Source organism: Trichosurus vulpecula, chromosome 2, assembly GCF_011100635.1.
Source record: "Trichosurus vulpecula isolate mTriVul1 chromosome 2, mTriVul1.pri, whole genome shotgun sequence".
NCBI lineage: Eukaryota > Metazoa > Chordata > Mammalia > Diprotodontia > Phalangeridae > Trichosurus > Trichosurus vulpecula.
The window spans coordinates 421,210,951-421,235,935 of NC_050574.1; the positions used below are offsets into that span (position 1 = coordinate 421,210,951).

The following is a 24,985-nucleotide window of genomic DNA, read 5'->3' on the forward strand; positions in this document are numbered from 1 at the left end:
ACAAAGATTTAGCATTACGTAGTAACACATTACAAAGCAATTTTTAAAAAAGTATTATATAAATTTTAAATGTTTCTATAGTAACACCTTTAATTGGGGTTAAAACAAACCAACAAAAACCACATGCAACCCTCAAAAACATTCTCTTTCTAGAAAAATTTGTAATTAAAAAGTGAACTTAAATGATTGAAAAAATATTTTAAATACATACTTTCTGAGTCCATAAACAAGGAAACAGATGTTTACAGAATCATTCATAGATTTTGAACTGGAAGAAACCTCAGAGGTCATAAAAATATCTACTAAGTAGAAAGAATTCAATTTTACTTGGAGACAACAAAGGAATGATCAAAAACAGTTCTAATTATATATACTTTGATATATTTCAGTCAAAGGAAATACAAGAGTAAAATAAAGAGAGCAATAAAAGATTACTAGGTATTAATGAGAGAACTTAATTCTGCCTTTCTGATCTTAAAATGGTATGCAGCTATTGAACCCTTAAAGGCAAATGTTTGCATTTTGGAATAATGATGCCTATGAAGATGTGCTAACCATTAAAATCATTTCATAAATAATATAAGATTACACTGCACACCATTATAAAAAATTTTAATAATAGAATTGTAACTATAAACAACTATGTTTGTAGATTCAACCAAAACAATGTACCCTTACAGTTTCAAATTCCACTGCTTCATAATATCTGATATTATGAGAGTAGAAAATTAAGTTGTTTTACCTTTGTAGAAAATGTTAGCAATGTTCATATAACAATTGATTAAACTCTAGATGATATTTTAAAATTTCACAATAACTCTGAATTAATAACTGATGTAGGGAGTTTATGAGAAAGAACAATTTCTTTTTTTTCCAAATGGAAGTAAAAGTTTTGGAAAGCAGTACTGAAACAACACAAAACATTTTATCTTTATTTAACTATCATTTCCTTACCTTAAACTGGTCATTATGTACAAGTGAAAATTTTGCAAAAATATATATTGTTGAATTTTCTTCAATAATAAAAATAAATTATCTAAAAAGAACTACGTGAAAGGGTTATGTTCTTCTAAAAGATACCCTTGTTCTGTGTTCTTGACCAACACGTTTGATCTGTCTGGGCTTGAGCTTACCCCATAAATTTTTATCTGTAAGATGGGGGGCTTCTACTAGATGACCTCTGTGGTCCCTTCCTGTTCTAAATCTTTAATTCTCCCATCTTAAAAATAAGGACTCAAAAAACAAGCCACTTCAAATAAAAACAAAACAAAACAAAACACTATGATACATCAGGAAAAAAAATTAGCCATTTAACAGAAAGCAGTTTCCTTTAAAATAATTTTTGGGCTTTGTATATCTTCCAAGTCTTTAAAAAAATTCCATGGTTTAAGTTTTCTATAACTACAAAAGTCTCAACTACTATTTAAGTATAGTTCTATGTTATAATGCAAAAATTATACTGATGAACTTCAGAAAAGGTCATATGAACCATATTCATCACCCCCTTAAAAACAGTCTAACTTCTGAACTTCAGAAATCAAACCATAAACACACATGCATCAAATATGAACAAAAACAAAGAACTGTGGTAAATGAAAAGGGAGTAAGGAATATAAAGTAGGAATTTAGGTATATTGCTTATTTAATAAAACGTGGAATTGCTAGCAAATTATTAAAATCAACTCCCCCAACATCTTTAGGAATCACAGAGAAGTGTAAGTAGCTTGGATAAAGCAGTTAAAAATAAAAACAAAACCCCTGAATTGATAACAGAAAACTACAGGGTAATCAGCCTTTTAAAAATTAACATACATAAAGCAGGAGGACACCATGTACTAAGTCTCATGTACACTTACATGGGAAATGAAAATGCAAAACAAATGAAATGCCAGCATGGTACAATTAACTTAGCCATTGTTAATGGAAAAGAAGTCTTAACAAACAACGGAGAGTTCCAAAACTGAGATTTACTTTGGATATTTGGCTATATATAGGCTGATATCTACTGCCTACAGTTCCAAACCTGATAGAGCAACAAGAGTGAGGGAAGCCTGAAGGTTACACGTGTAGGTTCTACATAGTGAGTTATCCACTAAAATGAATGAGTTAATTGTACACATTACATATAAAACGTATGTATGTCACATGCTAAGCATGCTAAGAATTCCTAAAACTGTTTAGGACAAAAGAGTCTTTTCTAGCAGGAGAATGCCATGCTTCAGCATTGGGAGAATCACTATTTGCTTATTTACCTCTTGGAGAAGATCTGCCTGTTCAATGGCTTTAAGTACATTTTTCTTGGATGTTTCCTGAACTTCTCCTCCCAAAAGAAATTCATCCAGAATAAAATAAGCTTTCTCAAAATTAAAGATGATATCAAGTTCACACACCTGAAATGTAAAGTAAGTGCATTTTAACACTCAGACAAGCAAGACTTGTTCCCTTTATTTCTAACATCAGGAAAGACTTATAAATTAAGGACATCAGCAATGCCTACTCCCATGACATCAAATTAATCCCAACTTTTCTAAAAAAGGCAATATTACCAACAAAACAAAATAGATTTTTAACAAGCTCAACTTTCACATGTGTGGTATTGCAATTCCCTTAAAATATTACAAGAAAAAAACCTAAATCTGCAATCTCCCAAACATGAGAAACATGATATTTCCCTTCACTGAAATTGATTTTATCTAACATTATCCCTAAGTAGTAGATTATAAATGCTAACAGAGGTCCAAATTCCATAATTAATTCAAGAATACTAATGCGTTTGTTGTTAGACTCCTTTCCATTACATAATTTTAAACCTCATTCTCATAAGTGTAATTTTAAAAATAAGGCAATCCTGGCAGAGAGGAAGGCGATCAATAAGAAAAATATTTTTTCCTTTCTGCTGTGGAACATGTCTAGGCTTGGCCCACTTTATGGTGCTTAGAAAGAGTCTGACATTATAACGAAGGTCTATTGGTAGTCTACACATTGTCACCTATGGGTTAGGAGAATTTTACTTTCCCATGAGAAACTTTGTTGTCTTAGGGTAGGACGATGGAGAGTCCTTGCTCAACTGGCAGCACTTGTTCCCAAAGTGCTGTGATATAACCTGGTCACTATACCTTCATCAGTCAATTTCCTAAGTTTATGCCACCCGCAATTGGTTTTTGGCATTTTCAAAAAACTAAAAATTATTAAAACTGTGCAGATGAAGAGTTTAGTTATGACAACTAGGTAATATGTAGATACGTCGTCTGACTCTTCCCTAGTGCAAGAATTAAAATGCTTGATTAAATTGAAATCACAATGCTCTGGCTAAATTCCTTGACATTTCATCATACCACTACTTTAAAACAGTAAGATGCTTATTCTAAAAAACAAGAATGACAACACATATGTAAAATTAGAAATATGGCTAGGAATCTTATTTTTGAAAAAAATTACTACTCACACTGCCAAAATATTTGTCAAGTAGTTCAACGTAACGATGAATTATTTCCAAGGTAATTAGTTCATTATCCTGATCTTCAATAGCACAGCAGAAATACAGGCTAGCATATCTATAATAAGATATAAGCACCAAGAGAATTTCTTCAGACAATAAATATTTTGTTATATGTCATCAATATTCATCATTAAAATAGAACATTTATAAGGTTTCTCTTAACCTGTTTCTTTAAAGAATTTCCTTTAACTTCCTGATTAATGTTATCAAGTCAGGATACAAGAATGAGAAAAATAACCAATGCATGTGTATAAAATATATTCATTGCAGTTGAAACTTTCGAAGAACCAGATGTACTTTACTATTATAGCATGATTTTTGTTGGTATGAATACCTACTATGTTCCTTGAACCATTTCAATCATATAAGCTAAAAGTAAATCTCATCAGTTTTACTGATGTAAATTACCCAGAATTTGCTGACATTTGCAAATCAAGGCAAGGGAAAGAAAAATATGTTCAATTAAATCTAAAAAATTCAGTCTGTTTAAAATATTATATAGGGACTGTCACTAACAGGAAATGAAGAAGGGAAAGCATTTCCAATAGCAGGATGTCTGTAAGAAAAACCAACAAAAATTTTTAAAAAATGTAGGAAGCTGGAAAAATTTCATGAGAAACACAGAACAAGTTTGTCAAAATTAACACTGAATTTAATCCTAAAACAAGATGCTGCACACAACTTGTCAAGTTGAGGCCAATTTTTATTATACTAGACACACCTTGTTGTCATCCAGGCATCTGGGGATTTGTAGCTTCTGAATGGGAACTTCATTCACAAAGATGTGAAATTCCAATTGCAAAGAGGGTTTCAAAAGGATTCTAAAATGATGGGTGGGTTAAAGATGTCTGTTATTTGAACAGACCACAACAGGTTTAATTAGACCACTTTCTAGCTCCCCACTAAGTAAGGTCTTAACAGAATTCAAAGGTACATCAACAAAAACTCAGGTATTTCCCATCATTTCTGGGCCCAATAGAGTTCCTATGGTCCCCTACAGCAGCAGACACCTTGTCTTGCCTGCACATTCTCTTTGTCCCATTGCTGTAGTTTGGGTTTCAGATCCATCAGGACTATAGAAGTCATTCCTTTATTGAGATGGCATGATGTGGTGATATTCCTATACTCCTCCCCTTGAATGAGAATTCAAAGTTGTCATCATCATCCCAGTAACAAGGAAGCAAAATTACTGAGGTCATTAAGGGTCTCAGGCCTGTGTTAAGCCATATAACTCAGATAATTGCTCTAATGAGGATTAAAATAGCATGAAAAGAAATTAATGTAGACTTGGGCTTGGGGAAAGAAGCAGAGTTAAAAAAAGTAAGAGACTAATAGAAAAATCATTTCAGTTGGGATAGAAATATGGGTAGAGAAATATTTGGAAAATTAAGATTACTTTTTAAAGTGCTATGTATATTATCTAAATCTAAGTAACATATGAAAAGGGTTTCATCACTTTGATGCTCAAGATTTCATACATAAATATTAATATATATAGTATCAGTTGTCTTTATATATACATGTCCCTGTTTCTCTCTCTCTGTATGAAATCTTCTGAAAATGATGAAGTACATCTTGCACATTAGCTGGATTTGGGTAATATACATAATAATTAATATCACCTGTACATCATATATTCTATTTGGTCATATACTTAGCACTCATCGCAGTGCCGTGTCCCAACATAGAAGCTAAATAATGACAGGGCAGACCTTGTGATAAATTGGACTGAGCTCTGGATTGGGAATCAGACAGCCAGTATTCCAAGCTCAGCTTTGCCATTTACTCTCTGTGTAACCTTACAGAAATTATTTTATCTCTCTAGGCCGCAGTTTCTCATTTGTAAAAGGCGAGTACAGGACTAGTTGGCCTCCAAGGCCTGTTCCTTTAATCTTGTGGTGCTTTTATTTTCACATCTTATAGGAAAGCCCCTGAACCTTTCTGGACCTCAACTTCCTTTAATTTAGATAATCTCTAAGGCTCCTTTTCAACTCTAAAATCTTATACTCTGTAAGTTCAGTTTTAAAATTTCAGTGATTCAATCCAATTAAACATTTATGACTGTTAAGTGTCTATGTTCTAGGCTCTGTGGGGAGGGTTTAAGACACGGCCCTTGTCCTCAAGAAGCTTAGCACACAGAGTAGAAGAGATAAAAACACTCAAATTAAAATGTGCTAAATGCATAGGAGGTTAAAGAGTGTGTGTGTGTGCGCGCGTGTGTGTGTGTGTGTGTGTGCGCGCGTGTGTGTGTGTGTGTGTACCAGAAATCTCAAGAATAGAATAAAATAGTTCTTGGACTTCTTTTTCCTTGAGGGATGGAAGGAGGAAAGGGAAAGTAGGGAAGAGGAGAATCAGTGAAACCTTCAAGCAACTTTCTGATGTGGGTAAAACATGCTCCTGAATGGATTAGAGACAACCAGGTGATAGAGAGTAGTGGATAGGAAACTGAAAGTGGATTCAGGAAGACCCAAGTTTAAATCCTGACTTTAATAGTTGTTTGGATAAGTCAAGTTAATTCACTTGGCATTTCTGCTTCAGTTTCCTTCTGTGAAATAAGGGGGTTGGATTAGATGGCCTTTTAAGGTCACTTCCAGCTCTAAATCAGAAGGGAAAACTAATGACATTTTTTATGATTCCTTCTAAGATGCAGAAGCAGCTTCTCCCAAATGATGATAAGATACATGTACATATGCATATAGGTATCTGTGTATACATACATATATGCATGTATACACAGAAGTCCATATATATATATATATATATATATCAAGACATATATGTCTATATACATGTGCACGTACACATACACACACAGGCCAACATAAAGGAAGTTGGGAGGTTTCCTTGCTGAATATCCTTTCCACGCCATGGCTAAGTAAACTTTTTTTGTTGTTGTGAACTGTTGGATAATCCATGACAGTTTCAGGTTCCAATCCCAAAACTGAAGCACCAGGCCAGCCTGAATCAAACCTAACTTAGATTTTCGCAATAACAGGCACGATTGGATTAGGAGGAAGGACAATGCAAAAGTGAGCCTTAAGTGGAGGTGAGTGGAAGCCCTGCAACCTGTGGCTTTCATGGTTCTGGCTGTACTTCTGTGGATGCTGGTTACATACTATAAAGCATCCACATTAGCCAGAAAGGATTTGAAAGGCAACTGCCTATGAGCCTTCATCTAGAAACAGATGTGAATATATTCTGATGTTTTTAAAACCCATGCCCTGAAGATAATAAACATTGTCTGTCATTTGTTGAACTTGATTAACTTCTAAAATTTAGGGTGACGTGATCTCCAAGACCACCAACCATGATAGGTGTGGGCCCTCCCTAGATGAAAATTTTGGACTAAAGAATTATGCTGAAGGAGCTATTTGGAATTTTTTTATGTGGCATCTGGGAAACACTGGAAAGGTGCCAGGAGATTTTGAGGGGAATTTTTAAAGCAAAGCACTGGGAGAAGCACTTAAAAGGACAATGCCTGAACTACCTCAGGACCCCAGAGATGTCTAGAATTGGCGATAAGGACAAATGTGCCAAGTGAATGCAAACTGAAGTGCTGAGGGTGGGGTATAGTAATCTAAAAGAATAGATAGCTTCTGCTTTAGCTCCTGTGAACTTTAACTCTCTTTCCTTGGGACTTAAGGTCCCTGTGGTATAGCTCCCAACAAAGGTCCTTTTTTCTAGTAGGAATGGTCACTACATGTGTATGGCAGCTACGGCACATGTACAAGAAATTAACTCAGGTCCTAACAATGGCACCCATAGCAACAGTGCTCAGTTAATAGAAGATAAGAGAAGGGAAGAGCACTCAGGCCCCAGCAGTGGCAGCACTGATACACTGGCACAGGTTTGGCATAGGCCCCAGCACAGAAGGATAGCACTCAGGACTCCGAGGGGCACCAAGACTCTAAGCACAGGGAAAGAGCACTGTCATCCCAGGGCCCAGAAGCAATAAGCATTGGCAGATGGTGGCACATGCCTAATGGCAGAGTGAGTACTGGCAAAGATAGGCCTAGCATATCCCTTTGCTTATGGTATCCCATGTTGCCAGTATAGTACCCAGTGGCCACCGAACAATCTCTTTTCCAGGGAAGACTGAAAGAATCTAATAGTGGCCCTGTTGGAAGCTAGCTGCTTTCTGACATGGGGTAAGTGAGAAGTATCTACTTATCATGGGACAGCTCCTCAGCAGAACCTCTAAAGAAGAAAAGCTCTAATAGTCTAACCCACACCCAAGGCAGTTCTAGAGAAGGAGAGGTCCTGCTTGGTGGCCCTGGGAACATTAGGAATGTGATAGCACATGGAGATTCTCAAAATAGATCCTGGAATTGGCCCAGGCAGTATGCAAGAAGGTAGCACCTTTACTACTGGTGACCTTGACCCAAGATGAGGATTAATAACCAGTGTCATCTACTCTGTGGCTCTGATGTACTTGGCGTTGCTCCTATTTATCTTCGTTGACATCAGGAAACCCACTGTGAACTGAAAAGATTTGGTATCATCCACCACATGGACCAGATCATTAAGACATGAAACTTTGTCCTTCTGAAGGGAAAAGTTAAAACTTGGGATTTCTGGTCTTCAGTATCCATGATGTTCTCTCGCTCTTTCAGGGGGCCATTACATTGCTTGTGGTTATTTTTTGCTATATCCACGTTTGTTTCTCTTTTCCTTCTCCAATACTGTTTTCTTCATCTTCAAGGTTAGGGATGTCCAGCAATAGTCCTAAAGATATGTAAGTAGCAGAAGGCCCTCTAGAAGACCTTTAGGACTTCACCAACAATGAATAAGGTGTAGTAAGAGCAATATTCTAAGGTTCTAGATTATCTTTTCCTTAAAAGGTATGGAAACTACCTGTGAGACTTAACTGCCCAAGCCCAAGGCTGATAAGGTAGCTTCCTGGTGGCCTCAGTACAAGAACCAGCATGAGAAGGAGTCAGGAGCTCCTCCCTCGAGCTTTGACCAGTGCACCAGCACAGCCAACATAGAGGCAGGGAAACATGCCCAAATCATTCCATACCGTATGCTTACTGAATACTCTTTCTATGCTACAGCTAAATAAACTTCTTTTTATTAAGTGCTAGATAAAATTCACATTTCATGCCACTTCTAAGTCAGGCCCAGCCTATACTATTCATGCCCTTAGTAAGCTTAAAGTCTAGGAAATGTTAGGAAACACACAAACACCTATATTGTAAAATAACATCTAATAAGTGTTAAAGATGAGCAAACAAGATCTTAAGAATGTGAGGTCTAAGGTGGAGAGAGAGAAATATTAATTAGGAATGGTGATGAATCAGAGAAGGTCTCATGAAGATGGCATTTGAACTAGGCTTAAAGGATAATAGTATTCAACAGGCAGAGCTAGAGGGAAAAGGTATTTCAGGCATAAGGAACACCAAGAACACAGAAGAAGAGGTATGAGATGTGTATGAGGGAAATCAAGTAGTCTATTTCTGGTTAGACAGGTGGGCATTAATAGGAAGACTAGAAAGAAAGGTAGGAGCAGGTTATGAATACTAGGATAAGGAGTATAAATTTTATAATGTAGACAACAGGGAGCCACTGAAATGGTTTGGGGAATTTATGTACGTAGATGACTCTCTCTTTCTCCCCCTCAACAGCCATCCATCCAACCATTCCTCACAATGCTGCTGTAACAAAGAAGGAGAGACTAGTTAGGAGGTTATTGCTTAAGACTGGCAGGAATGAGGGTCCAAACTTGGTTAACGGCATTAATTACTGAATAAAAACGCATTTATTACTTATTATATGTAAAGCACTGTGCTAAGCACCAGGGATACAAACAGACCCTGCTCTCAAGGAGCTCACATTCTAATAGGGAGACAATATATAAAATTACATGAAATGGTCCTGTGGTCCTTAAGGCACAGCAGCAACGCCAATGGGTATCATCTTTAATGATATTTCCATTAACAAGATATATAATGCAAACTGCAGGTAGAAGTGATAAGATTTGATAACTGACTGAATGTGGGAAGTGAAGGAAAGAGAAGAGGTAAAGTTAATAGTAAGATTTCAAACATGAAAGTGTAGGTCTACGAACAGTGCAACTGACAAAAATATTTGTCAGAATGACCAGATATGGGGGGTAAAATAAGCTTGGTTTTCATTCCAATCTAAGCTAAGTAACATTAGGAGAACTAATTTTTTCAGTTAAAAATATGTAATTCTTTTGACAAGAAACACAGTGGTGTATGGAAGCATACACTTGATTTGCAATCAGAAGACATGAGTTTCAGTCCTCACTCCCAACACCTGCCATGTCACTGACCATGGAAAAGTCACTTACCCTCTCCAACCTTATTTCCTCATCTATATAAAAGGAAATCTACCTTAAGGGACTGTTGTGAGGAAAACAATTTATAATGATTATATCATAGTGAATATATTATATTGATTATATTCACTATAATAATGCTATAGTGAATAATGATTACTGGACTCTGATATAACGTTTTAGGAAATATGTAAAAATCCTTGTGCCTAAATGCTCTAGAAGATCTAGATGCCACTCTAGCCTCTACTACACATGTGTGCTTGAGCCAAGTCTCAATTTCTCCAAGCCTCAGTTTTCTCATCTGTATGATGGGAGTAACAACTGTACCACTTCTCTCACAGGGTGGTTGCCAGAAAGTACTATAAAAATGTTATAGGTCACCAACATAACAATTCCATAATACTACACAGATGCTGTCTTTTCCAAATTACTAAAAGTCATAGAATTGATAAAATTCTAATATTGTACTTCTTAATGTGTAGGTATTAGGGTCATGAGAATCTATAGAATTTCAGGATACCCCAAGAGAGACGAGAAAAAATGTTTGCTGAACATAGCAAAAACTAAAACATTGGTCAACAACAAGCATTTACTAAACAAAAAGCAAATACTACGTGCCCAGGCCCTCTGCTAGATATTGGGGATACAATGACAAAATATATTCAAAATGACATGAAAAAGATGTAATGAAAGAAAAACACAAAAATGGACCCTGATTTAGGGAAAAGAAGTTAAGATAAACTCAAAAATAACAATTGTTATCAGTCCTTAATGCCTTTTTAAAAATTAAATTGGGTTCATTACATTCATTTTGTACATCTTTATTAATCTAAACCTGAAATAAAACAAGCGATAAGTAAGGAAAAAAGGTATTGTTGAATATTTTTAGCATGGTGGATTAGGGCTTACTCTAATTACTGGCACTAAGTACATTTGAAAGTGCCTATTCTTATATTCAAAACACATGACTTCTCCACAGTCGGCTAAGTATCAGCTGACTTTTGGTGAGTGCAGCTAAACTGTTCTCAATACCCACTGGTATTTCATTAATCTTTGTTACTGAAGAAAATCAAAACAACAATATTCCTTAGTCAATTCTCAAGATAAAATAATCTGGGGACACATAACTTGAATTTAAATTTGACCTGACTTCAATACAGTGATATTTCCATAATGCCACAAAACAAACTAAATTTCCTTAAAGATGTTTGAACATGAGGAAATTTCAGGATGAAGGATACTGATATAGAGTAAAAGAAACAAGACTTAGAGAACAGCCAAGAGAGATTACTTGATGGTAAGAATAACTCTGATCTTTGCATATTTGGTAGTTCATACCTTCCCAGGAGTGAATTATTTTGATTTAAAAAGTCTTATTTCAGCTGAAGTAGAGTAAACAATGACTGGGGGTAGGATAGGAAGATGGAGGAATATTACACTGGTGCAGGTAAATGGTACAGAATGCCTAAACTAGGGCGGTGACAGAGAAAAGGATGGATATGAGGTGAATGGGGAGTTGCTTCTATTGCATTCCAATTCAAGAGTTGGTTGAACTGTTGTACCATTAACAGAAACAGGTAATGGGGGGGTGGGGAGAAGGGGAGAGGAAGATAAATGAATGAGATTTTTGGCCAGTGAGTTTGAAACTAAAATATACAGATAAAAAAGTTTGCTCACACAGCTAGTCCAGTAATAAATCTGGAACTGAATTTAGTTCTTCTGTCCCTCTATCTATCATTATTTAGTTCTTCAACCTATCAATATTTTGATTTTTAGATTCATGGAATAGATATTTTATTATCCTATATCCAACTATTAGTCTATTCAGTTTCAGAAACTTCTTAGATAAACAATATACTGGCTATCTGGTGAATATAAAGGATTGAATGAATTTTCACATCACAGGCTACACATTCAATTGGGTGCTCTCTCCCTAACCTTCAATAATGTTGTAACTAGTAAGACCAAGCTATCTAAAAAGGGAATTAAATTGGGATTAAAGAAACCTGAGTTCCTTACTTGGGTAAATCTCAACAATGTAATTCTATGGACATTCATTAAGGCACTATAGTAAGCTAGGCCTGGGCATACAAAGAGAAAAGAGAAACAGCTTGTCGAGAGCTTCAGTTACCTCATCTGTACACTCGGTTGGGAGGCAGAAGGACTGGACTGGATGATTTCTAGTGTCCCTTTCAAGTTCTATTCTTTCTTAAGAAATATTAAAATAATACTGCTTACAAAAGGACAGAACTGATAATTAAATCCATTCTGATTTTTACAAAATAATGAGTATGGTTTTCCTTTCCTCTAAATTCATCTACCACTAGTTTTGAAACCTTCTTTATACAGTCTTAAATGCTTGAAAAATAGAGAAGGAATGGAGAAAATTGACTTTTTTTCCCCTTTCTGATTTCATAACTTTATCAGTTCTTTTTTCCATATTACAAAATGTTTGTCTAATACTGAAATATTTCACTTTTCTTTTGCTCAGTAAGTTATTTGTGCTACATAAGAATGAAATCATAAAAGGAAAAGAAACAGGGTGAAGAAAAGTCAATGTCCCAAATCAAACAGAGTCTACAGAGTAAAAACACTTTATTTCACAGTATGAGAAATAATACTTTCATTTCAATATAATTAAATAAGACTATGATACTTTCCACAGGAGCAAATGTTACTGTTACAATCTATTTCTCATCTTGTTATAAAGAGTAATTTTCAGCTGTTATTTCATAAAGAGCAAACTTCAACATCTTTCTATGATGAAACTACTTCATAACTCACCACATTTTTGATGTTGCAAAATGTTCATTAACTTTGTTAATGAGCAAGTGGACTTTATTTGTTTTAAGTAAACAAGAATTTTAAAGATCAACACAACTAAAAAGGTTTAGATACAAGACGCGTGACAAAAATCAGTCTCAACTGATCAGCTTTTATGCCAAGCACTGCAACGATAAAGCCAAAAAAGGCCCTGCCCTCAATGAGCTTACACTCTATGTGGTGGAGACAACATGCATGTATCTAGGTATTGACAAAATACACAAAGGATTCTTTTTTCCCTCAGGGAACTGGGAGGGAGATATGAGCAAGCAGGCAGGGATCGATCGGGAAAGGCACAATTCAAGAGGCAGAAGTGAGAAAAATGTGAACCCCAGGTATTCTGGAGGGCTGGGAGAGATGAGCATGAAAGCAGGGTGAGCGGAAGCAAGAAGGCCAGTTTGGCTGGACCTACCGAAGGGTACGTTAAGGGTTATGTATGATAAGCCTGGAATGGTAGGTTAGAGGCAGATTTTGAAAGGCTTTAAACAAAACAAGAATTCACATTTGATGCTCAATATTTTAGTTATCTGTCCAGGAAAATCTGGTGACTCTGGGTTTCTTAACAAATAAGCTATTTTCAGTGGAAATTATTATTCAGATTTTACTAACCAGATGACATTTTAAAAATGCCTGGACTATACAGTATATATTAGTGTCAACAGACCTGGGTTCAAATCCCATTTCAGACATTTAATAGCTATGTGATCATGAGCAAGATATGTCTTTTCAAAAACCTCAATAAAAAATAGATAACAGTTGTCCTAACTACCTTATAGGGTTCTTGAGGGAAAAGTGCTTTGCAACTCTTAAAATGCTATTTAAATGTGAGTTATGATTATTTACTTTTTCTGAAAGTTAGTATGTGTGAAAAATTAATAAATTCATAAATGAGAGTATACGCATCATTAAAGCTATTTTTAAGCTTTGAAAGAATCATCTATTAAAAGTATTTCCTAATTTGTCTTTTCAATTGTATTGTCAAAGGAGGTAGATTATAGTTTACTTCATGTAAAGTTTCATCACTTTAAATCTAGTTTAAGCACTTCTAATTACAAAAGCGGTCTTCCTCAATGTATAATTGTCCAAATAAGTCAACTCTCAAAATCAGTTGATTTTCATTCATATTGGGCTACCATTATGAACTAAAATTTGGTCTCCTACTGCAAGTTTCTGAAAAATTAAAATTATACCTTTTGTAGACAATCTTCAGATCTCGCCACTCCAAAAAGCTGCACATTTTGGGTTTACGGGCTAAAACTGTTTGAACAAGTTCTCTTGTGATTTTTTTCTTTTCTTTGTCCGATAGTGGGACATACCATTTCTGGAGTCGGAGCTTTCCCTGACGACTAAAAAGCAACATAAACTGCATCTGTTAAAATAAACAAAACAAATCTTATTTTCAGGTCTTTGGTTCTGCACATTAAGATGAAGGTACAGTTTTTCAATGTAGCTTTTAACAAACTCCATTATAATAGAGCAAAGAGAAAATAAATTGGTAGATGATTACCATAATACCTACACTAAATTAAAAAATAAATCATTCACAGAGCTCTGTGTCACTCTCACACACACACACACACACACACACACACAACTCTGACACAAATTCAGAAATGTAGTTGAAAATAAAAAATTACTTGGTTAGAGCAGGAAACTGTCACCTGTGATATGTTTTAAAAAGGCAAAGAATAACGTGTTTTAGTAACATTTGATGTAGTCATAAAACATGCTGGTTTTCTCTTCTCATACCTTATTTGTCCCAACTGGAAGGCACATTTCAAGACAAATTAACATTTCAGTTGGTATCTTTTAACAGAAATAAAAATATAAAATACCAACCATAGTTTCAGACAAAATTTCTGTTCTCATATTCATTTTATAAAAATTCAATACAACACACACTGTGCCAAGCTAGGGCATGGCTATATTAAGTCATGTATACACAAATGCTTTCTTTTAAAGAATTTGATATTTGTGTGCTTAGTTAAGGTCTGCAAATAAAATTTTGACCATTTAAAAATTTATTATTTCAGGAAAGTTTATTTTAATTAAACTTGACTCTTAAACTACAAATAAGGAAATACTGAATACATGAAATAATCTATTTCATATGTAATTTTTCAATATCATCTTTTTTTAGTAATGTTAACATTTCAGGTACAATTGTAATTCTGGATTTTTTTTCTAACATTCATAATATGCTGCCTTTAAAAACACATTTGTGTGTGTGTGTGTGTGTGTGTGTGTGTGTGTGTGAGAGAGAGAAATAGGCCCTTTCTCGATTTTGTAAAAAATTATTTTCGAAATTATAAATAACCGAAGATATCTTACATTTTGACTGGGCTAACCTTATTCGACCAACTCTATCTCATTTAACAAAGCACATAGTCAAACAGTCGGTAAGCATTTATTAAACGCTTACTATGAGTCAGGTACTGGGCTAATAATATTAATACACTTTTCCACAGATCTCCAAGCTCCTCACAAGCGAGTACTGCAATATATTTATTAAACGCTTACTATGGGTGAAGCACTAGCTCCTCATAAACGAGGACGGTCCTACGATGTATTTATTAATGCTTCCTCTGGGTCAAGCACTGGGCTAATACAAATACTGTACACCTTTCCACGGTTCTCAAAGCTCCTCACAAACGAATACTGCAATTTTCGCAAAAGGAAACGAACAGACCCTTTTAAATCTCAAAGCGGCTGCAGAACTTGGAAGAGAATGGATTCCATTTCCCTAGATCTTGCAGAATTGAGACGGAAAGTGTAGACTATCAGCTGGAGGGGGGGAGTCAGTCGCCAAAACTCCGGCTTAACACATTAAATAAATCACTTCTTCTCCATAAAGCGAGTTACCTGAAAAGCCGGGACTGTACCTGCCCACCAGACCTGACAACTCCAGACGCTGTGAAATCAGCCCCTTTGATTGGGGTCTTAAATAAAGAAGCAGAGCAAAAGGGAGATGGAGATTGTTTTTAAGGGGGGAGGGCAACGTTGCCTGGAAGACCGATGATGGCAAAAACCCTCCCGGAGTCACATTCTTTAGTCAAAAAACGATGCTCCGGGATATCCAGGAAGGGAGGGGGAAAGGGGAACGGAACAGACAATGGCCCCGGCGGCCGCGCTCCGTACCCTCGGCGAAGACCCCCACCCGGGGCAGACCTCTCCCTCGCCCCTCCCCGGTCCCCCAGACTCTCCATCCCTGGGCAGGAAAAGTCCATTTCGGCCGGAGACAATCCGTCAGCCGCCTGCCCGCCGGGAGAGAGCGAGCTGACAGAGGGGAATCCCCGCGTGCCAGGACCGGGCGCCGGGAGGGGACCCCCGAGTTAGGGGAAGCGACTCCGCTTGCTCCCCCGCCAGGAGCGCCCGAGACGACCCAAACGCAACACCCCCCCCATAGGGAACAGAATTAAAGTCATGCCTCCGCTCCCCATCTCTTCTCCGGGATGAAGGCTGGGGGGTCGAGGGGTACGTGTCCCCCCACCCACGCGGGTCACCTTAGGGGCGCGGTCTACAGGGAGGAGAGAAGACACTCCGGGAAGTCTCTGCTTGAGACCCACGCGCGCGCGCTACTGGAGAGAATATTACGATGGGGGGGTGGGAAGGAGGACACGGTGGGGGGCGCGACACTTCTCCCTCCACGTGACAGCCCCTCCCGCGAGGAGTCGCTCCCCCCCCCCCCCCACCACACACACACTTACTGTGGCCGCAGACAGGAGGGAAGCGCCGCCGCCGCCCGCAGCTCCCAGAGCCCGCAGCAGCCGCCAAGTGAAAAGCCCCCTCCGAGCGTCTGGGAGCCAAGCAGGCGGGGCGTGGGGACGGAGAGAGAGGAGAGGGGAGCGGGGCGGGGGAGGCCCCGCCCCGGGGGCCGGCCGAGGGAGGAGCCCGGGGATCCGGGGCGGGGGGCTGGAGGGAGGAGGCGGGGTGAGCCGAACGGGGAAACCGGCTCCCGGATCTCCCCCCCCACCTCCCCCCGCCCCCCACTACAAAACGGGCGGGCTGCGCCACTCCACCGTTCGGCGCCGGAAACGGGTGCACGTGACCCGGAAACGGCTTCGTAGACGGAGCCTCCCCCAACGGCCCTCCCCCTCCCCCGCCCTTCTCACTTCCTAACCGGCGGGCGGCGCATGTGCGTGCACTTTCCCTTCCCTCTTCTCCCCTGGCCCTCCCTTCTCTCTCCCCTCCTCTCCCCGCCCTTCCGCTCCTCCTCCCCCCCGCCCCAGTAGTACCATAACGCAGAGTAGGCTGAGTGCTGTACTGTTACTTGTACGGACACTCTGACTGGGAAGAGATGAGGCTGCCTGCTGCTCAGGTTCAGAACCCCGCTGCTACTGAGCCTGCGCGATCGCGCAGTTCGCGGCCACGCGGAGGCGGGCTCGTGCTCCCCTTCCTCCAGTCCCGGGCTTTGCCTGGAGCCGCGCGCGCTGTCTTGTTTGTTTCCTTCCCTGGTGGAGGGGTGGCGGGATTAAGAGGGGGGAGCAGGGGGGGGGGGGGGGGGAAGAACAAGCGACTAGCTGTGCTCCGGGCCGGGAGGCGGGGAAGGGAGGAAAACGGGTCTTTAGAGCTAGAGACGCACCCCAGCATGAAAACTGTGCGGGGCGGGAGGTGCTCATCGAATATAGCTTGCTTTAGGATTGACCAAAACAAGCTGATCATGGGGGGAGGATGCCAAAAAGAGGGAGGAGAGGAAGTTGATACAGTAATCGGGCGTTGTGCGATGGAACCAAGCGCTTGGAAAGTTGTTCAGATTCAAGTGTGACTACAAAGAGCCGCTGACTAGGCTCGCCCAGGCGACGTGGCTGGTCTGGTTGGGAGGCAGGGAGGGTGGGGCTCAGGACCTGTGCTGCGCTCATCAGAGAAGTGCGCAGGGGATTGGGCGTGGGTGGGGGGGGCACCGAAATGGGAAAGATGCGCGGGTGGGGAGGACGGTCCTATCCCCGACAATGAGGAGGGAGAAGGTTGGAAATACTAATTTTCACTTTAGAAGCAGATTTTCGTTTGGCCTCCGTTTTTCCTCATTAACTAGCAAGGAGAACACTTTCCTATTACAAATTTACATTCGATATCTGCCTTTCTATCTAGGCTTTGCTCTATGATTCTTGATACAAGTTCTTATTAATTTAGGTTGGGGGGGGAATCACCTCCAGGACGCTCACATTGCAGTTAGAATGCAGGCAAAGTAACAGGAGCTGGGTACTGGGCAGGGTAGCGCCGCTGAGTGCCCCTGGGGAAATCCCAGCCTCTTTGGGCCTCTGTTTTCTTTTTCCTACAATGAGGGGATCCACCGAATTCCCAATCTGGGCTTAGTCTGTAAATATCCTTGTACTTGAAGTTTCCTTAACGTATTTCATTTGATTGATGCCCAGTTTGGTGGTGGGAATCGTCTCTTTACTCTTCACCCTTTGTAACCATTCTGTCCCTCTCCTAGGACATGCTCTTCAGCAGTGCATTGGGACGCTTATCTGTATTTGTCTTTTTATCACCCTATAGTCAGGATAGATTTCTTTTTTCTGTAAGCAAAAGATAACCACATGATGTTTTTGAGTTATCCACCTTCAAACACGAGAAGCGTTGTTGGCGTGTTTGTTACCTTAAGAATAAACGAGTTTTTGTGTAGATGCATTTGTAGTTATATGAAATTACAGTTTTCAACGTGAAAGAAAATGGTATTTGTAGGTGAAAATAGTTAACCATTACATAATCTTAGCTACATTTTTCATTCCACTGAAACAATGGCTTATTAAATCCTAATAGCAAAACACAATTGCAAACAACCTAGCAATTAAAAGGGTAGTGCCATTTAAAAAATATGGTCTCTCTCCTGGCAAGAATAAGGGAACACAATTTATAGAAGCAGATGGTCTTTTCAATAGATTGTAGATACTTCATTCCCTCGTCACAATATTAAGTGCTAATTGTGCCTTCACTGTGAAGGCTGTAAGCACTAGTTTGTTAGTAATTAACTGCTTGCTTTTAGATCCAAAGATTTCCAAATTGTGGGCTTTTATAGTATTCATGTTTCTTCTCTCTAAACGTTTTCTTTATTTGTCAAGGCAGTAAGGTATATTTTCTAATCATCAACTTTAGCTGTTTGGGAAATACTAACTAGTTTGAGTTAAGAGTAAGGAGATAAAGTGATTTCTGAAAAGAATTTTTAGTGAGTTTTTTTCCTCCAATTAGATTTTTACATTTAAAGAACCCTATGCAAAATTTCAATGTTAATTCTCAATGAGAACTTTATGGAGTAGGGATTCTATCTAGTTTTAACAGTTAAATGCTTTTGGGGAAAAAGTCATGATAAATTATTTAAACAGGTCAGGGGCTGTATTAAGAACCTAATCTTAGAGCATCCCTCAGAACTATTACATATATATATATATATATATATATATATGTATCATTTAGAAATTATTAAACCTCTCTAATGAACTATGAGTTTTATAATACTAGAAGACATAAATCTACGTATGCAGAGTGTGCTAGATGTCTCAAAATAAGTTTGCGTTTAAAAAAGTTTAGTTGCCAAATTTTAAAACTTAAGTGTTTTAGTTTCTTTAATTGAATGAATAAAACTGTTTTTAGAAGGTACTAAATATTCAATAAATGTTCACCTTTAAATAGATTTCCCTAGAGGCATATCTCATTTAAATGTACTGTAAACGCTTATGACATATGAATTGATGCCAAATGTAGCCCTGAATCCTTAATCATGGAACCTTGGCAAGTATCTGAGCCTCAGTTTCCTCCTCTGTATTGGAGATCTTACTTGCTCTGTTTAACAAGAGGTGGGATACTTTTAAAGGGAATTCGCAAACTATAAAGTAGAATAAAAATTCAAGTGATCCTTGTACTCATGAACAAAATAGTGACACTGATACTTTTGGAAAAGGAGATGTACAATGACAATTACTTGATAAGCACTTAAATGAACACTATCTTTACATTATTTTCTTGCCATTTTGCCTAACAGGTGGTACTAGGGTCTTTGTTCAATTGCTAAAAATAGTTAGGTTGGACATAGTTATATTTTGTGATCAAGCCTCCCTAATGGTCTGATAAGTTTCAGGAATAAAGGTAAATTATTCAAAGTCTATTTACTGCTGAATTGGGTTAAAAAAAAAATACCAGTCAATTTGTAGAACTCAGGCACCTGGATTCATTAGGCACTATTGATATGATAATACATTTTTTAACAACAGTATTTTTTTAGGGCCTTTTAGAAATTAAACATCCTTTAGATGATTTCATTGTAAGAAAGCCTTTATTGAAAAGCAAAAATAGTCTGTCTTCTGCAAACTATAAATAAAGAGGAAAAAAATGAAGATTCACTTTAACAACAGATACTTATTATGCACCTAACTATGTGAGCAAGACGACTATGATTGGAACTGGGGATGCACAGATTGAAGAAACAGACTACCATCTAACAGCTTACACACCATTTGGGTGCTAGGGCTATAAACAAATAAGTATATAATAATAATGATGCAGTATAAGACTCCAGAAAGTAGAGAGCACAATTCCAGGAAGTGGAGAACACAATTGAGGAGGATCAGGGAAGACCTTTTGCTGGAAAATATATCTGAATACATTTTGAAATAAGCTAGTATAATAAAAGCTCCTTGAGAGCAAGGAGTTATGTTTTTTTTTTTCCTGTTTTATATCCAGCGTATAGTGTAATATTGGGCACATTGTAGACACTCGACTACTATTGATGAGTTGAATTGAGTACATCACAAATTTGTGTGGGCTTAATGGTGTGGGTCAAGTATTTTAAGTTTTACATTGAGCGATCTAAAATGTAATTTATTGAATTTTTAGAATAATGTAACTGACATACTCAACTAACCACAAGTGCGAAGTATTCATTAAGTGTTGAGAAAGAAAATCCATAATTATCCTTGTTTTTATTAGTTATTGGTCTCTTAATGTGTTGTGGCAAAAGTATTATCCAGTTATTTATTATAAATCTGAATGAGAAGCAGGGAATGATCAGTAAATGTTGGGTGAATTCAATTGAAAGGGTAATCTCACAATAACTTAACAAGGATCCAAAGAACAAAGCCTGTAGGGAAGCAAAGTATAAGGAGTCCTTGGGCAAGGTAGAATGAGAGAGGCAGAATGCTGTGCATTAAGATCTGAACAGTTTATTTTTATAGTTAATAGGTAATGACATAGAATCTAGAAGATAGAACCAATAATTCATGGGAGGCAATCTCCATGAATAAAAGGCAGGAGCAAAACCCATAGACTCAGATTTATGTGGATGCATGAAGCATAAGTAGGAAAACGGGATAGATTAGGTGGTGCACTGGATAGAGAAACTGACTCTGGCATAAGGAGAACCTGAGTTCAAATCTAACCTCAGGACACTTACTAGCTGGGTTACCCTGGGCAAGTCACTGAACCCTGTTTGCCACAGTTCCTCATCTGTAGAATATTCTGGAGAAGGAAATGGCAAAGTACTCCTTTATCTTTGTCAAGAAAACCCCGAATGGGGTCACAGCAAGTTGGACACAACTTAAACGACTTAGCAACAACATGTAAAGAAGCAAATTTTGTCTATGTCTCTGAGATGAGACTCATGGCCATTACCACATTGAAAGGGAGCAGAAGAAATAAAAAGCAGCATTGGAATAGCCTTGTAGTTTTAGAAGAGCAATCAACAAGTATTTATTGAGAGACTATTATGTGCCAGTAACTGTTAGGGCATAGGGGTGTGAAGACAAATATTATAATGCCTGTCCTCAAAAAAGCTCAAGAAATAGAGGAACCTAGAGAGGGTGAGGTCCAGGGTAATGAACATGTGGGCAGAGATCAAAGGCAGAAACAGAAGCAACATTTTCATGGGGATACAGCCTGCGTTTCACCTGAATGGAAGGAGGAATTAATTGTATGAGGAGTTTGGAAAGGAGATCATGATCTTGGGATTGAAGCATAAAATTGTTGTCATGGAGTTATTTGAACTAAACAAAACGGATAAGATTTCTTTCTGACAGAAGCAGAGCAGCTCTTAAGTCTTAGCAGTTGCCATTTTCTCCCTTTAAAGTAGAGAACTGCTATTTTGTGTCTGATTCTGACTCACAAGAAGACCTTGGGTGTTGGAAGTAGAAATGATAGGAACTTTGATAATTTGATTATAAAATTCTTGACAAAAGACCGGGAAGGTGGGCACAGTCTGATACGATCTATGGATTGGAAGGAAACAAATTTCAAAGAGTTACTAGAATTCAACGGCCTAGTATTTTGCTTGGGGATTTCGTCCCAGTTCCAATAGTAAGTTCTCAAATACAAAATTTTAAAGTCTCAAGTAGAAATTATTCTGATAAACATGATAAAGGGGAGCTGCCTAAAGACATTCCTGTGCATGGCAAAGGGGGTTCAACATGCAACTCAGATTTGTAGATGATAGAACTGGGAAGCAATGGCAAGTAACTGAGTAGCACAGTAGTAATGCAAAAAACCAAACCAAAACAAAAACCAACCCTGGAAACACTTGTCAGGAGCACAGAAACCCAGAAGGAGCAGAGGTTGGCAATACATGCCGAGGACAGATAGGAGTAGTTTGGTTCTGGGCAAGAAGAAAATTCAAAGAAAGGAAAAGATTGCTACCATATATGGTAGATGAAGACAAAGGACAATGGTGAGAAAGTTGTACCAAATTATTATTTTGATTCCATTCTTTAGGTTCAAAATTCAATTTCACAAGTATGGGATATGGGACAGGTAACTTAAACAACAGATATAATTGTGTGAGGTAGTGAGAGAATAACGTGTGAAGACTTCACAGGGTATATGTATATATATATATATATGTATTAATGTTTGAGAATCAGTATTTAGAGAAAAGGGAAATGGGATAAATTTGAGTCTGTGGGAATCTGATTTTTTAGCCTTTAGGAATATCTTTCTCCCCCTTCTTTAGGTTGGTAGAAGTCACCTCAGCTGTGAATGTAATACAAGATTGTAAAAGCTTCCCTATGAATAACTCAGGCAAGGTGATACTCAAATGGCCTAAGTTTTGTTTTCCTGTAAATCATATGATTTTGGGGAAATCGGGTGGTATTCCCCTCTCCTCCTCCCCTAGCCTACTCACAAACCACCATCTTAACAGTAAAGTTTCCTTATAAGGTAATTCTGTAGTTTTTGTGCTGGTATTGGGTAAAACTTATTCTTGGTTCGATTGTGAGGCCACCTGTCCCTGCAAATGGGGACAGAGGTCCAGCTTCTGGGGTGGGATTTCTTAGAATTGTTTGTACAAGGATATATATCCCCTTGCTTGCCTTTTCCCCCTTGCCTCTCTTTGCTACCATCTCCACCCTGGTAGTGGGAGATGCCCAATTCTCTCCAGACTTGATCAAATAAAGCTTCTGTTTTGTTTCTACCTTGAGGAAAGCCTAGTCACCTCTTGTTTTTTTATTTGAGTCAGTGGTCTGTTGTCCCACGCATAATGAAAATTTTCAAGGCATAGTGGTAGTGTTAAAGCTGTGAGTCAAAAGTGCTATATTCCTTTCCGGCCACCGTATTTCAGAAAAGTTGTAGAAAAGTTAGACTATCCCTGGAAGGTGATGAACATCTTACGAGTGAGAGGTGCAGAGGACACACCATGAAAGTACAAAGGAGGTATGAAAGAATTTTCCTATTGTAAATTTTCCTGTTGCTTTTCTCTCAACCCTGGGGCATTTTGTGTTGCTATATATGCTGAAGAAGACATAACTCTCTAATGGTAGAGAGAATGCTGAGTTCCATAATATGAACTTGCATAAGGGACTTGGTGAGTTGGCACCAGAGCTTTTCTGGGGAATGACAAGTGTGGTTCCAGAGAGAGCATAAATCAATGTTTTGTTTTTTAAAATTAATCAAATTCTGTCAGTAGATGAAAACATCTATATTGCTTTTATGCCCGAGGAATCCAAGTCCTGGTATTATTTAAGTCAAGGAAAAGCCTGACTGTAATGGAGCAAAGACTGGTTTAACATACACAAACATGCCTTATCCCTCCAACAAACCCCTAGAGATGTCTCTTATAACCAAATTTTATTACTAAATACAACACAGAAACCACTTGTCCTGATGACCTCTCAAGATCTAAAACAGTTATTTTAATGCTCTAAATTTTCCCTCTTGATCTAAGTCCAATTAACAAAAACTATGGTAACAAGGGGTAATCTCTATCTCAGGCCAAGGGATTTCCAATGTAATCTTTCTTGATCTGCTCCTTGAGTTAAAGTACTTCAGATTTTGAGGTGTTAGAATGTAGATAATAAATATAGCCATACCTGTCTTGTAATTACCAGTCCCACATCTCCAGATGCCAGTATTTTCAGTATTTATTTTTTCCCCTATGAATAATTGTTCTAGGACCTTAGTGTCAAATGCAAATAGAAATGAATCATTGTGGGTAACATTGATTTAGGGAAATTAACAGCTATAGTATATTTTTATTTATTTTGTTTAATATTTACCAATTATATTTTAATCTGGTTTCAAAACACTCAGGAGTTTTGTGGGCCATTTGCTGGTGGGGAGTCAGACCCTTCCGGTGTAGAACAAAGGGTCCCAACTGGTGGGCCAGGAAACCCTGGGAGAAGTGGCACAGAGAATTATTGAAAAGGGGTCCACATTGTTAAAAATATAATAGATACTTTTAATATTTATAAAAATTTGAAGATATCCAAGAAGTAGAGACAATTCTAACAACCTGTTTAATATCAAAAAATGAGATGGATGAAAGAACCAACATTGATACAAACAGATCTCAGTGAGAAGACTCAGAGATCCTAGAAACCACTTCAGACACAATAAATACTTGACATTCTGGGGCAAGCAGAGAGATTTGCAAAGATTTTTACAATAAACCCTTTTGTCCAATGACAGAGAAGCAAACACATTTGGGCTCTTAACATCACAGTCCCTGATAGCACTTCATGAGGGAGCAGAAGGGACACCAGTAAAAACAAGGGTGAGAAGAGCAGCTGGTCTAGACCATGGGTCCATGAAGGAGGTCTAAAAATCAAAGCTCAATATAGTAGTTTTGGGGGATCAAGATCACTATCAAATGTTGCAGATAATTGAAGGATGAGTATTGAGAAGAAGTCATTGGATTTGGTAATTACGAGTTTATTGGTAAACTTTGCAGAGAGTAGTTTCAATTGAGTGATGAGGTTAGAAATAAGGTTATAGAGGATTTAGAAGAGGAGTAAAAGTGGATGATGAATGCTCCTCGCAGCAAAGATGAAGACGAACTGACTAAATCAAAGTGTTTAAAATATTATTCTAAACAACTGAAAAACTTAAGGATCTTTATGTTGAACAGATTCTAAAGTTTTAAATAGAACATATTAGCAATAGAGTCT

General features: G+C 38.1%; 1 protein-coding gene across 7 annotated transcripts in view; it reads right to left on the bottom strand.

Moving 5' to 3' along the window:
* AP1S2 (adaptor related protein complex 1 subunit sigma 2) overlaps positions 1-16,978 on the bottom strand; it is a 32,469-nt gene extending 15,491 nt beyond the window's left edge. For 5 of the 7 annotated variants that reach the window (XR_005009543.1, XM_036743318.1, XM_036743316.1 and 2 more), the window contains exons 1-4: positions 16,859-16,978; positions 13,814-13,992; positions 3,446-3,554; positions 2,253-2,390 (exon numbers count right to left, since the gene is read on the bottom strand). Coding sequence is in view for 5 of the 7 variants with exons in the window: in XM_036743318.1 (XP_036599213.1) it covers positions 2,253-2,390; positions 3,446-3,554; positions 13,814-13,992; positions 16,859-16,861 (429 nt within the window). In the remaining 2 variants the exon portion in view is untranslated. Of the gene's footprint in view, positions 1-2,252; positions 2,391-3,445; positions 3,555-13,813; positions 13,993-16,330; positions 16,696-16,858 lie in introns of those variants that run through there. The other 2 variants (XR_005009544.1, XM_036743317.1) reach the window with 2 other exon arrangements.
* Positions 16,979-24,985: the final 8,007 nt, after the last annotated feature.